The sequence below is a fragment of the Argentina anserina genome, chromosome 2, assembly GCF_933775445.1.
Source record: "Argentina anserina chromosome 2, drPotAnse1.1, whole genome shotgun sequence".
In the NCBI taxonomy this organism is placed as follows: domain Eukaryota; kingdom Viridiplantae; phylum Streptophyta; class Magnoliopsida; order Rosales; family Rosaceae; genus Argentina; species Argentina anserina.
Window position 1 is genome coordinate 1,590,941 of NC_065873.1, and position 15,426 is coordinate 1,606,366.

The window sequence follows — 15,426 nt, forward strand, 5'->3', positions numbered from 1 at the left end:
GGAGGGTGAAATCGGTAATGCACTGTAGATATTATGAAGTTAGTAGGAAAAAGGAGGACATAATTGGTAGTTACTGTAGACATTGAATAGTACGTGAACAGTGCGGTGAATATGAAGCACCAAATAATAAGTATTATTAAATATATATATATATATATATATATACAGGCTCGATCATAAGAGGACGTCCGTTAAACTGAGATTGTGCGGATGTCTAGGTGTCACCATGTTAGTGGTTGGTAGAAACATTCAACAAGACTGCTTTTTTGTTCAGCTTAATTTGTGGGTCGCACATCTTCATCTTCTCTAAGCTTCACTTCACGGCTGCACTAGCTTATCATCTTCCTTTATACTTCAACAATTCATACCCAGCAGTATTAGCCTTGATTTCATTCTTTTGCTTAAAGATACTTGAATTGAATGTGTAAAACGAACTTCACATCATTGATCTCTGATTTTTTTTCTCAATTGATTTATAGTAATGAAATTATGCGGATGTCCAGGTGTCACCATGTTACTGGTTGGTAGAAACATTCAACAAAACTACTTTTTTGTTCAGCTTAATTTGTGGGTCGCACATCTTTATCTTTTCTAAGCTTTACTTCACGACTGCACTAGTTTATCATCTTTCTTTATACTTCAACAATTCATACCCAGCAGTATTAGCATTGATTTCATTCTTTTGCTTAAAGATACTTGAATTGATTGTGTAAAACGAACTTCACATCATTGATCTCTGATTTTTTTTTCTTCTAGATTGATTCATAGTAATTAGTAAATCAATCTCAACCCAAAAATAAAAACTCATTAATCAATGCATAGGTAGCCATGACTTCGGTAGAGATCGATTACAACTTTATATGGAGGATTGAAATAAATCAAACGCATAGCCAAAGACATAAGAAGAAGAAGAAGAGAAAAGAAAATGATGGTTACCTCCCCAAATTTTATAATCGTACTGACGGAGAGAAGTGCCTATATGAAGGTGGAGGATGAAATGGTTGGTCAATGAACTCAACCCACCTTGTTATGATTGTTAATAATTGAACTTATATGAATCTTTAGTATTCTGGGTTTGGTTTTGGGAAAGGTTTTTCCAATTGAATGAGTTAGAAGATGAAGGCGGGACCTCACAATGATTGAAATGAAACTGAATTGTTGAATGTTTTCATTAACCAATGACACGTGGCTCATCCGCACTATTTCAAATTCACAGACGTCCGCTCAAGATCCTTCGTATATATATGCAAATATGTATTGTAGGGATGATGTAGATGGCATCAAGGAAAGTGGACAAGCACATATGTTGATTGAGCTGGAAGGTAAGTACTATGCGCATCGAGTGGAAATGATGTCAAGTGCAACAATGACCCTTCCCAAGGACAAACGTAAATTGCCAACTCCATTTACAATTAGCAGGATTTTTTTTCCGATACTATGAGCTTGAGAAGGATGAGAGGAAGTACCTTGTATTTGTGGCAGGTCAAGGCTTGACTATGCTGTAATCTCTATGTATATCAACTGATATGGAGAATAGACGTCTTGTTGACTAGTATCGTCACAGTAGTATCAGTTTCAGGATTCAGATTAAGAGATGCATTCTGTTGGACCTCACTTTTATTTTGACCCAATGTTATGGCCCAGCTGTCCTTTGGCCCATTTATGAACTGTATATGTAATACCTACGCTAGTAGAAGGCATGAATGAACAATTATCCAGTATTATTTCAATTCATGCCTTTATCTTCTTCTGCACTTACTTTCGGCATTTTCATTACGTGCAACTTCATTTCTTATTCAACAAACCAACCTAGATCTGATCTCCCAAATAGAATGAACCCTAAGACAGATTAGTCCATCAACAACCAACAAATAGAAGGTGATAACCCTGAACAAGGTTATTGGGCTGACATACTAGTCCATCAAAAACAAACAGTGTGTTCCACTGAACCTCAAGTTACCAAGAGCTCTCCTACAAGGCTAAAGGTTTTCAAGAAATGGTTTCCCGGGTTCTTAAAAGATCTGTCAAATCATCCAACTTATCCTCTCTCATCTCTAAAAGAAGATTTCCGGGCTAAGTTTGCGTTAGAAATGGATCATTCATCTTTGGGCTTCACTAAGCTTAGTGACTTTCTGAAGGATTTCTCCAATTTATGCACTGTTGAGATGCTCCCCATGAGAAAATGTCGATCTACCACTCACATGATATTCAGCCTATAATATCCAGTCCCCAGTGCAGACACCTTCAGGACCTAAGAGGGACTACATGTATCTCTTGGGTTTTGACAGATTGTGTTATTCTCACTAGTGATAGTCGTGGTTCAACTTCAAGGAATGAATTAGATAAATTGATTGTCTTTCTTTTTTATACACACATAGATAGAGGCCCTTTCACTAACTCTCTTAAGTAGTTTTCTTTGTGTGTTCAGTGGGAGATACATATTCTAAATTCAGAGAGATGACTCCGTGCATACTCACCTGAAGCTTCCGAAACATGTACCTACATGAAGCGGAATGTGAGTGAGGAGATCTTAAACGGAATAGACATAAACTCAGTTCAGAAGTTGGGGAAGCTTACAGAGGGAAGGGACTTCGAAGATAAGAAGGCTTAAGTTGAGATTTAAATCGGCGGAATACAAGATAAGGTCAGTTGATCACTTTTCATCTACTTTAATTCATATGAATATTTACAAAGGAGATTTGAACAAACAGTATATCAATTAATTTATTTCGTTAATTAACACTGTTAGTGACTTTATTCGTCACCAATTTTAAAGAGCATTTTCATCACTCCATTTTCCCCACCCCTTCGCTGTCACAAGCTCACAATACAAGCACTCATTGAGTCATTGACAGATTCTACCAACTAGACAGTCTGGCCTCATTTTGTGCCATCCTGTTTCGAATAAAATTTAACCACATAAGATTCTCTACAAGGCGGCCATAGAATATTCCGACCAAAAACATTAACCATATATGAACAAAAAAGCCGAATAATTCACAAATCACCAAGAAAAAATTGAACTATTGAAAATTACTATGACTATTCCTCACTGTACACGTCTCTCAATTTCCAAGCCCAAAAAACACTTGGCAGCCCAAACCTAAAAACTTGCCGGCAAATTAAAGAATCCAATGCCTAAAACCTACTACTAACCCCAATCAAAACGACAACCCCTCTCACACAAAACGACAACGCATTACAACTACTGCCTCAGCTCCTTCCGGAGCTTCTGAGAAAACGGCCGGCAAGCATCCATGCTCAGATCCATCGCCGCCGCCAACGCCACGTAAGCGGCCGCGTCCTCCGTGCATGTCACGTGCTGCACTCCGACCTCCACCTCGGGTTTGCTACACTTCCCGATCCCCTCCACCGTCGACGACATCACAAACCCCCTCTGCAGCAGCTGCGGGATCAACCCGAACCCGAAGTCGGACCCGGAACCCGACCCGGGCCTCGACGACCCGGACCCGCCCGACCCGAAGTCCAAGCTGCTGTGCGGGCTGTTCACCGGCGTCAGACTCGACGTCAGGTCGATCGTGAACTTCCCGCCGTCGGATGCGCTGACGGTGGAGTTGGCCAGAATCGTGCTGAGGACCTCGAACTTGTACCCGACGGTGTCAGAGCCGCCGCTCTCCAGCCACGCCTCGAGCCGGCCCCACGGCTTCCAGGTCCCGTCCTCCGGCCGCAGAATCAGCCACGCGCCGGGGTTCGACCGGCTCACGCGCTGTGAGCCGGGTGACGCAACGAATGGCGTCACCATCGACGCCGCCGCCACCGGCGAGCCGGAGAGGTCGTGGATCGTTAACGACCAGCCTTTCCTCTCTTTCGCGCTCTGCTCCTTCTGATTGGTCCCCATGAACGGCCCTAACCAATTTCTCGGTGTCCCTGGCTCCGACATTGACCTAAACCCCAAGAAACAAAAATCACGATCAAAAAATAAGGACTAAAATGTCGTTTAATAAAGGACTAAATTGCAATATAAAAGGGTTTCAGTTTGGACTAAATTGCAAAAAGAAAGTTGAACTAACTAACCGTGATTGCATATCGGCGGCGTTACGGAAGCCAAACTTGCAAGTGAAGACGGGCTGCTTCACATTCCCCTGAACCTGAAACACTTGCGGACTACACTCGGGTTCTCCGTCGAACTTGAATACGAATCTCGGGTCGGGTTCGGCCCGGACGCTCAAAAAGAATTGCGACTGACCCGACCCGTTCTTCTTCCCACCGATTCCAATCCAGCCGTTCTGGTACACCACCGGTCTGGCCTCCGCGGCGGCGAGGTCGGCGAGCGGGACGGTGACGCGGCCGATGAGCTTGGCGGAGTTGAGGCCGCAGGTGGCGCCGCGGCGGCCGGTGTAGATCGAGATCGAGAGGGAGGGTTTCTTGGAGGCGAGGGCTTCGATTTGGGGCTTGCTGAGGTTGAAGCAGGCGTTGAGGGAGTGGGAGCGGGAGGAGGACTGAGCTCCGGCAGCGGCGTCGTGGAGGACGAGAGGGACGGCGGAGAATTGGTGGGGGAAGTTGGTGAGCTTGACTTTGCAGAAGCAGGGGGAGGAGGAAGGGTGGACGGTGGAGAAGGAGGGTTTGGAGACGCTGGGAAACTTGAGGGTCAAGTCTCCGATGAGGATCCGTACAAACGGGCACGGATCCATGTTTAGACGGGTCGGGTCAGGAAAGAGGGAGAGCTTTGAGTTCTTTGAATTTGGGGATTTGGAGAGAGAAGTAGGGAGAGAGATGGAATAATATAAAGAGAGGGAACGTGAAGATTGAAGAAGAAGAAGAAGAAGAAGAAGACTGAAGGGATTATAGGATGAAGAGGAAACAGGCTGTAAATGACAGCGAGAGAATGGTGTGGATATTAGGGGAGGCGGGGATAGGGCGCGGCCGACCTCAGTCTTTGGAATCATGCGCTCACTTTCCTTTGTTTTTCATTGAATTTTTTTCACCAACAGTCCCTCAACTCTGGTGTACCTACCAATGTGATACCTCAACTCTTAATCGTACCAATGTGATACCCAGACTCTAGTATTGCTATCATTGAAGTACTTCCGTTAGTTTTTTTCAACTTTTCCGTTATCTTGGTGACGTGGCAGGTACGTGAGGCCCACAAGGAGGGTTAAAAGACAAAATTAACCTCATCTGAGAGGAGCAATGTTTTTCCCGCCCTTTACCTTGAGAAAGACACCCAACAATTCCAATTTTGGCGCCAATTTTCCATCCCTACTCCTTAATTTGTGTCTCTTATCTAAACTAAAGAACTACCGCCAACCAGTCGACCACAATCTGATAAAATCTAGATCAATCTCATTTTCTATTTTTACCCTAGCACTTGTTAAACTAACAGAATAAATCTGGTACATTAATGTGGCAACTAATGGTACTTAAACATGTATTTGAATTTCGTTAAGTTATGTGTTTTTATATTCTTATGAGATTGTGGAAATGAGATGTTCCATATAAATTTCTATATTTATTCTGTTAGTTTAACAAGTGCTAGGGTAAAAATAGAAAATGAGATTGATCTAGGTTTTATCAGATTGTGGTCGACTGGTTGGCGGTAGTTCTTTAGTTTAGATAAGAGACACAAATTAAGGAGTAGGGATGGAAAATTGGCGCCAAAATTGGAATTGTTGGGTGTCTTTCTCAAGGTAAAGGGCGGGAAAAACATTGCTCCTCTCAGATGAGGTTAATTTTGTCTTTTAACCCTCCTTGTGGGCCTCACGTACCTGCCACGTCACCAAGATAACGGAAAAGTTGAAAAAAACTAACGGAAGTACTTCAATGATAGCAATACTAGAGTCTGGGTATCACATTGGTACGATTAAGAGTTGAGGTATCACATTGGTAGGTACACCAGAATTGAGGGACTGTTGGTGAAAAAAACTCTTTTTTCATTTTATTTTCCTTTTATCTGGTCAATGTGGATATTGGGGGATTTAATGGCTTGAATATGATGCTAAAACAACCCGCTGCCAGGAATTTTTTTTTTGAATGCAATAAATTTATTGAGATTTTGGGAAATAGAATGTGGAGAAATTTCATAGTTGTGTATTAGCTATGGCAGTAATATGAGTAATCTTAATAGTGTCTGTCCGGATATTATGAGTATGCACAAACATTTGTCTGGATATTAACATGTCAGTTTCTTTTATCTATAACAAAGGTTTTGATAAGGATTAGATGGCGGTAAGAATTTTACATGAAAAATAAAATGCTTCCATGTTTGTGTTTTGTACTTTAATTTCTCTTGGTTGTACATTGTTTATTACAAATGAATGTGATTCCATGTAGAACTGCAAATAATTTTATATATTATAGTGGAAGTGTATCCGGTTAAAAACATTTACCAAAATGATAGTAAAGACTTCTCAAAATACTGTAACTGTTTTTAGTATCAGTACTAACAATTACAGCTCTAAAAATATATGTGATAACATAATGATACTTTAACCCGCACTGAGACTCCAACTATCTACACGCATAACACTCAGTCAATTTAGTTTTGCATGCGAAAACTTTTTATCGCACGTCCAAGTCTTCAATTTATCATACGTGGTTTAAAAAACAATTCCAACACAGAAAATGAGAGTGGATAAATTATGTACACACGATTAGCTATACCAGGGGTTATATCATCTCAAGCAGTCAATGGATGTTAGATGAGCTACTTGGTATACACATTGTGGGCACACTAAGACTCTCACGCATAAGGGCGGGCGGAGTTAAAATTTCATAATAAGTTGGGTTAGAAAAAAAATTACGAGTTATTTATGAATTTATATAAAATTTTAAGGTGTATTAATATTTAAAATTTAAATTTAGTTAAAAAAATAAATATTTTAATAATTTTAAGTATATTACAGTCCACCGTGACCAATGTGTGACTATGTCATTGCTCACGCATCCAGCTCATATTCCCAAACATAGAAAGGGATGTAGAATAGTGAAGCTGAATATTTAAATAAGGTATTTTCATGCGTGGGGTGTAAGGCGCATCGGGTTTAGCTGGATCACAATGCGCACGTACGATAATGGCCAGCTTAGAGCCGGATGGTCCCAAACAACTTCTATTTTTTTCTTCTCTCTTTTATAAAATTAACCTGGACCCTCACTTTTGTCCCTTTCCGGGTTCGGACTTCGGGTCACCAGTGACGAACCCGAAAAATATAAAAGAGTGTTCCACCCAATGCTCTCCTGGGTGATCCATTCAAGCGTTGTCGGGGCTCCAGCTGTACCCGATCTGACGTCTTCCTTTTTCTTTTTTCTTTTTGTTTAAATAAAAATAATAATTTGGGGTTAGGTTTTTATGTGAGTTAGCGCCAGAGGGGCCATAGGGGACCAGGGGTTGGACGCTAATCTGACCTACAAGGATCCACGTGGGTCCCACGAGGTGTACGAATGGGAAATTAAGAAAAGATTCTAAAGTGATAATATTAAAATGCTGTGGGCTGGGCTGGAGCTGGGTTGGGGGTTTGGTGCGTATACGATGAAATGTGACACCTCATGTTTGTCAGTATCTGGATCTGGGTGTCAGCTTGATAGCTTTTCGTGTGCTGTTACATTGGATGCTATGTTACACGTGCGAATTTTGGTTTTTACTATTTTTATTTCTTTCTTTAATAAAAGAAAAATGAAAAAATGGATACGAAGTACATTTGATTTGATTAAATGTCAAATAAATTGGGATAAGAAAAGATAAAAAGGGCAAATGAAACTCGGTACTAGCTAGGGACTTCACAATCGATTTTACGTCTTTGTTTATGCATGTTTGAACCTTCGTTCTTAACATCAAGTCATCAATTATGGAGTTCGCTTGTTACGTCATTGATACGATGCCTTTTGTTTTCAAGTTATCGGCATATTCTGTTACCGGAGAATTACATGGTAATGTATATGATTCTCCTCAACTGTTATATTTTGATATGAGTATTTATTACATTAAAATTATAATTTTATATATTTTTATTATTTGTGAAATGACCATAATAAGAATTGATGATTTTGAGTGTATGGTTTTAGGGTTTAGAGTTTTAGGGTATTAGAGGGTAGAGTGTAGGTTTTTTTTTTTTAAAAAAAAAAACTCAAAATATTTTTTAATAAAATAGCTTAAATATAATTTTTCTTTTTAAATCATACGTGTCAAATTGTAATTAAAAAGTATAATTACTAGACATTTTCACGGTTCTTCGAGAGAACTGAAAAATTCATTGTCAATAGTTATCTAACTCTTGCTATAATTTATTAGATTTTTGCTAACATATTTGTACGTATAACAATAAGCTATTATTGACGATCCAATGATCTTCACGAAATCAGGAAAATGATCGAATAATTTGGGATAACCTTCTTGGTTTGGACTTCATGATAATTGATGGATAGCTGGATACAGACTGTTAATGCCGGCCAGCTAGCAACCTAGACAAATGTATTGCCCACGATATTGGAAGTTAAAAATCTAATTCTCTTAACCATGCAAAATGAGCAATAAGTCCGTTGAGTTTATGATAACAATGTGTGATCTTAAAATTAACCAGCTGAAACGTACGTCCAACCAGTTTAGTACTAAACAATGAAAAAATCTGGTTAATTACTTAGGAAACATCACCAAGACAAAGGAAAAGATATATATCAATTCATTTGGATTCTCCTTGATTTATATCAACGAGTATGATCACTTCTCTAAAGATAATGGACTATACTCGATCATTTGATAGTGAAGTAAGATAAGCAATCGGGATTTTTATCCGTGAATCAATACTTTGTAAACTTTAACATAATTGATTGTAACAATCCATAAGTGTTTGCAAGGTTCCAAAAGAATATTGTGTAACAAGTAAATTACAGTGTAGTACTCTGATGAATTTTTATGGGCAGGTGGAGGACAAATAAGTCATCTATATGGAAACAAATCGATGATTCATCATGATGGGGATTTTCTGAACCACTTGGACAAATAATTGGATAGTTAAACAATCTTATATAGGTTCGATTTATTTCGTAGAAGAGATTATTATTATTTTTAGATTGTAATGTATAATAGAACGAATGTAAAGTGAAAAATATGTAATTGCTAAACTTATTCGTACGTAGATAACCGAGGAGATTGATCCAACTTAGGTTCACCTCAATCTCCTCAATCAGCAAAATCATTTCCACCGTCTGCACATTGAAGCTCTTGTTATTTGTTACTGATATGGGGCTTGGTATTTATGCCACGCTGGGTATTATTACCACAGTAATCATTAATGAAACATTAAGGAAAGCGAGGATCCATGATCTTATAGAAAAATAGTATTACAATTATTCATCAATATGTTTACAACCAACCACAGCTTATGAAAGCAGAGAATTTATAAAGATCAAGTAGCGAGGTGCTCTCTAATCTTGTAATTTCTGTATATATCCTGAATTCAGAATAGACCAATATCCCCAGCAAAACCAAAATCATAAGCTCTAGGAATATTAATGGAATCAGATCCTACCTGATTACTACTGGGACTGTTCTTAGAATAATGATGAGCATTATTCATCAGACTGAATGATGAAGAATTATTATGAGCAATACTAGAAGTATTACTAGACTCCGTCAAAATCCTATTGGCTTGTTCGTTCACGTTCTTCTTGAGCTCCTCTATTGCAGCCTTAAGTGTTCGAAGCTCATCCGGACCAAGTTCATCAACTGGGTTTTCCCACCAACACTCGCTGGCTTTGCTCATTTTTTCAAGCGATTCACCATCCTTTCTCTCAGCCTCGATTTGGTTCGAAATGCTTGTTAAGTGCATGTTGAGCTCATGCGCAGTAGCATTCTTGTGAGCCTCACCAAGCTGTTGACAATAAGGGTCTGCTAGAAAATTATTATAATTAGGGTTTCGAGCAAGAAACCGGTCGATGAGGGAGTCGACATCCGGGTGGCCGAAAGAGTAGGGCTTGTTGGCCGGAGAGAAGACTATGATCGCAACCTCAACACCACACAATGTGCAGAGCTCGCTGGCCTTCTTGAACAGCCCCGACCGCCGCTTGGAGAATGTGACTTGTAGATTGGTTCTCTTGGCTATTTTAGCAATAGGAATCTTTTGGCGACCTTGGCTAATTTTGTTGGTCTTCTTCATCGCCATAGTAGAAACTTCGAGGATTCAGTGAGAAACTGAGACAGCTAGGATTCTAGCTAGATAAGGTTGTTTCTTGTCAAGTTTCTGAAGGTTTTTTTTATTTAAGTTTCTGAAGGTTTGGAAGGGATGAATTAGTATATATATGGTTCATCATTTGCTTAAATTATTACTCTTTATGATGACACTTATGTTGGTGACATTTATGTCCAATTTAGTCTTAACGCTCAGTTACTCTATATGATTAAAACATGATCGATCTTTTGGAAGTTATGATCTTATTCACTTGAACGTATACATCAGATAATTACAGAGCTGTGAACTAATTCTAACCTAGCCTATTGAGTATTGATGATTTATATAATAATGCAGATAACTAGCTATATGACTTTTGGTATGTCAATGAGCATTTTTTATTTTTAGTTAAGGTCAGCATGATCACATTATGCATGAACCACTCCCATGAGTGGTGCTTGCCAAATATTAAAAGACCCTATTCACTTCAACAATCAGAAACTGAAACAGCTAGGATTCTCGATCTTATATTCTGCAATAATTAAGAAGGAAATATCAATATGATATGGTGGTACCAAGCAGATGATAGGTTAATATACCTGTTGTTACAAACAGTTCGATCGATCATTAATTTATTTAACTATCCTATCAGAATTAGGTGTAATGAGTTGGTGTCTTATATTTTGGTATTTTAATTATTTGGGGTTCCCTGCTGTATGGTAAAATTCTTCCAACAATAGCCAGATCACTGAAAAATAATAAGAATTCCTACATGCATGCAATAATATTACTTCAAAGTTCAAACCATGAATATCCAGTGTGTGGAACCTTCTAATATATTTCTGTTGAGAATAATAGATAAAGCATCGTCTTCCGAGAATGAGCAACTGTATTGCATTTTCTCTAAATTTTCCTCCATGCAACTTTGGTTTATCGTAAGCAAATCTTCGAGAGAACAAATTAAAATTTCACGCCTATAATATCTGCAAATATTAATAATAATTGGGAGAAGCATGTTAGCTAGGTACCTGTTGGAAGGTCTATACTGGAAAAGCTAGCTGCTCATGAACAGGATATATATTGAACTCGAAGGAGGCAGCAGTTTGATCTGTTAATTCCCCACTATCTCTTTTAATTTGTTAGAATTTAGCCATTTTTAAAAAAATCAATAGGTTCACTGGTTCACCTATTAATTTGCATGTAAATTTTAATAGGTCCACAGATGCGTGTACGTTCTTTCCGTTACTTGTACACATAAGATGAGAAGCCATCAATCTTTACAAAGTTTCTTCAAATTAGCTGAGCATGCATGCATGTGTGGATGGCTGTGGTCTGACTGGTCTCCATGCCACAACGAGAGCATGAATGCTGCATCGATCAGTAGCAGTATGTAGATAAATGTGATAAGCCCTTCATAGAAGACCTTCATTTTGGTCACCAACTTCAACTTCTAGATCTTATCTCAAACTGCATGCATGTATATCCTTCCAAGCTGAGCTGCCACTTCCAACATTACCACCAAACGCCGTGTGTTGTCTCGTTACGTACATAGCAGATAGCCATCAGCCAGACTTTTTTGGTAGTTTAGTGCCGGTCTCTTAAGTAAGGCTACAACATGTTAAATGTGCACGAATTGGTACGGTCTTCGGCTTACTCGATATTCTCGATTTTCCTGTATACGATATAGAATTGGTCATTTGGTCTTCGGCTCGACTTTATTCTCTTCTATTAATTCTGTAATAACCCTAAATTTTAAACAATGTTAGTTTGATTTGGAATTCTATAAAATTTCGAATTTTATTAGAATGAACGTATTTGGTTGCGACGTTAGTAAACGAGAAACGGAAACGTTCTCGTAACGTTTAAATTGAAAAACGTTACATTTCCGTAACGTTTATATCGACTTTTATTCCGTCGATCGGTTGCGAAAACTTCCTTCACGAAAGTTGTAGAGCTCGTCGATACGAGTGCGTGGACATGTGACACGTTCGAATCGAACGTCGGACGTAAAAGTTATTAACGTCGGAAGTTAGTTTCCGATTTGGAAACGAGTATAAATAGAATGTTTTGTGATTAGGGTTTCCACTTTTGGAAACCCTCACTCTCTCCGCCTCCCTCTTTCTCTCTCTCTCTCTCTCTCGGTTCTCTCTCTCCCGACCCTTCCTCCTTCCTCTCGGCTTGCATCCGATCTTCCTCCTCCGAGGGAGGTGCTCCTCACCGCCGACCTCAGCAGCCTCACGACCACGACACAAACATCCTCTGAGCAAGGCACGGTCTCCAGCAACGCCGTGAAGCCCGGCGCGATCCACAGGGACCGAACGCAGTCGGTCCGATCGAGCCATCACCTCCAGCGACGCACGAGCACGGAGGAGGGCTTCCCTACGCCGATCCTAGCCATGGTGCTCTCTGCCTTCGACTTGGAGGCCAAACTTCATCGAATCCGAGTTCTCACCAAGGATTTGAATTTCACCGGCGATCCAAGCCTTTTCCGAGGCCAAATCGGAGGTTCTAGCTTCGATCAAGGTATGGATGGATGTGATTACTGGTTGTGTGTGTTTGTTGATGAATTGTGGATGTTTTGGAACGATTTTGGAGTAGGATCGGAGGAGGGGAGGAATTGGTGAGCACCGCCGCCTTAGGCGGCGCGTGTGGGCGAGTAGAGGGGGCTAGGCACGGTGTGAGGCCGTGGGAAGGCAGAGGGAAGGAAGAGGGTGGTTTTGGAGGCGGCGGTGGCGTGATACGCGCCGTGGTTAGCCTCAGCGCGTGAGCCCCACGCGCGGCCCGCCGGAGGTGGCGCGTGTGCCACACGTGCGGCGGTGTGGACAGTTTTGACAGAAGGGTATTTTAGTAATTTACTGTGTACGGTAAATGTAAATGTAATTTTTAATTACTACGGTAAATGTAATTAAATTTTACCTTCGGTAAATGTAAATATAAATTACTTTCAGTAAATGTAAAAAGTAATTTTGTGAAAGGGTAATTTAGTAAATTTTATTTACTGAATTTGTATTTACATTTAAATCGTACGTATACGTACAGAAATACGTATTAATATTTATACGTACAGGAATACGTATTAATATTTATACGTACAGATATACGTATATAATATTTATACGTACAGAAATCCGTATTAATATTTATACGTACAGAAATACGTATTAATATTTATACGTACAGAAATACGTATTAATATTTATATGTACAGAAATACGTATTTATATTTATACGTACAGAAATACGTATATAATATTTATACGTACATAAATATGTATATAGTATTTATACGTACAGAAATACGTATATAATATTTATACGTACATAAATATGTATATAGTATTTATACGTACAGAAATACGTATATAATATTTATACATACGGAAATACGTGTAAATCGTATATTTGTACAATAACCGTGAATAGTAAGAGAGAACAGTAACACTGAACAGTAATTTCGTAAAACCGAAAATTGCTTAACAGTAACCGATTATTACTGTGTCGGCATTTAAAGGTTTACGAAACATTTCTAAATTCTTTTCTTATCATTTCAAGGTGATCATTAAATCGAGGAAAGGAATTATCATCGGGAATTGTGGAATTACGCTCGAGGCGATAAGGTGAGTAAAATCTCACTGAATTACGAATCTACCCTCGTGGTGATTCAACATTTTTGCAAGTGTGTTTATCAAATGAATTACAACATGTATATAATTTAGTGGACTATATATATACAGTATAATGGTAATAAGTACATATATATATATAGTTCATTAAATTACATACTGTTATTAATTCATTAAAAATAGTCATTTCGATGACGGAAGTTTGTGAAATGAGCATGTGTGGTGAAATATGACATGTATAAGATATTGTGGACTATATATATATTGTATAAATGGTAAATAAGTACGAATATATATAGTTTGCTATATAATATACTGTTATGATTTTATTGTGATTATATTGAGCATGTGATTTGAATTGTACAATATGATGTGGGATTATTGTACGTGATTTTTAACATTGAGATTGTTAAAATGTGAATTGTCTTCGGACCTGATTTTTGGTACAATATGATGTGAGATTATTGTACGTGTTTGGCAAGTTGAAACCTAGCCTTTGGCCGGACGAAAGTTACGATACAGTTAGAGCTCTAGTATGTCTGCCTTAGTACTGCATGTGAGGTAACGGGTGGTTATCTGCTCATGGGTACTTAGTTTATTTTGGATGTTGGGTAGCGGGTGGCTATCCAATATCAGCGGTGTATTACGAGAGGGGTAACAGATGTGTACCAGCGTTCTTGGTACCCGTATTATAAATGCATTTGGGTAACCAGAAGGGTTACTTAATTTCTCATGAGCGCTTCTTTTTCTTTGGGACAACCAGATGGGCCGTCCACTGACTCATGAGTGCATTTATATTTGTTTGTATTGTGGATTTTCGTATACATTGATATGCGAGTTATATGTTTTCATTTTACTCATACGAGCTGTAAAGCTTACCGGGTTTGTGTTTACAATCCCGGTGCACCAATTCGATGGTGTAGTGGATGACTCCGCAGGTGTAGATTAGCGGGAATTGACGGACCGCTCAGAGGACTTGAAGTGATTTACCTCCAGCTTGTGTGGGGATTTCGTGTGACTATTTTGTGAGAGATTGTGAGGATTATTACATTCCAACTTACGTAATGTAAATTATAAATTTGGGTTGTAATAATTGGTTTTCTGAGTTGTATTGATAACTCAATGATGATCCGCTGTGCACTTAAATGATTTCGATTTTATTGAGATGATTTTGTGTTTAACGACTTTAGAGTTTTGAGTTTTTAAGCTCGAAATTTTTGGGGTCGTTACAGTTGGTATCAGAGCCTAGTTGTGTATTTGGCGATTATCAATATCATCCGGGAGCGATGATCCGACTGTAGGCGGGCCCCCATCACATGCTCCTCGGTATTGATATGTCGTCGGGTACGCTAGAGTGTTAGGAGCCATACCTTATGGTTTGGTCCTGTAGAGAGTATTGTGACGATACTCCGATGATTCACCTTCATCTGAAATTTTATGATTGATATTGGTTGGATCTATTTTGTCGAATTCGAGACTTCACATGTATGACTGAGTGTTAATTGTTGAATGGTGATGAATTTGGAAAATGGTCGTGGACAGGGTCGAGGACGGACGAGAGGTCGAGGCCGAGTCCGCAATGTGGAGAACCTTTATGAGGAGGCTGCTCCACTGGAAAGACAAGTTGATCTTGTTGCTATCGTTAGAAACGATAGTCGTGTGTTGAGGTTGATCAAGGACAT

At 39.2% G+C, this 15,426-nt stretch overlaps 2 protein-coding genes across 2 annotated transcripts; both read right to left on the reverse strand.

The window, feature by feature from the left end:
- Positions 1–2,996: 2,996 nt before the first annotated feature.
- On the reverse strand, positions 2,997–4,736 carry LOC126782571 (uncharacterized). Its single transcript, XM_050507839.1, has 2 exons — positions 4,036–4,736; positions 2,997–3,905 (listed from the first exon to the last, which is right to left on the reverse strand). The coding sequence occupies exons 1-2, from the start codon at positions 4,650–4,652 to the stop codon at positions 3,206–3,208; spliced, it is 1,317 nt and encodes a 438-aa protein (XP_050363796.1). The 5' UTR covers positions 4,653–4,736; the 3' UTR covers positions 2,997–3,205.
- A 4,674-nt stretch (positions 4,737–9,410) lies between these two features.
- Positions 9,411–10,115, reverse strand: LOC126782352 (agamous-like MADS-box protein AGL62). The gene has a single exon (XM_050507578.1). The coding sequence runs from the start codon at positions 10,113–10,115 to the stop codon at positions 9,411–9,413; it is 705 nt and encodes a 234-aa protein (XP_050363535.1).
- Between the last annotated feature and the right edge of the window lie 5,311 nt (positions 10,116–15,426).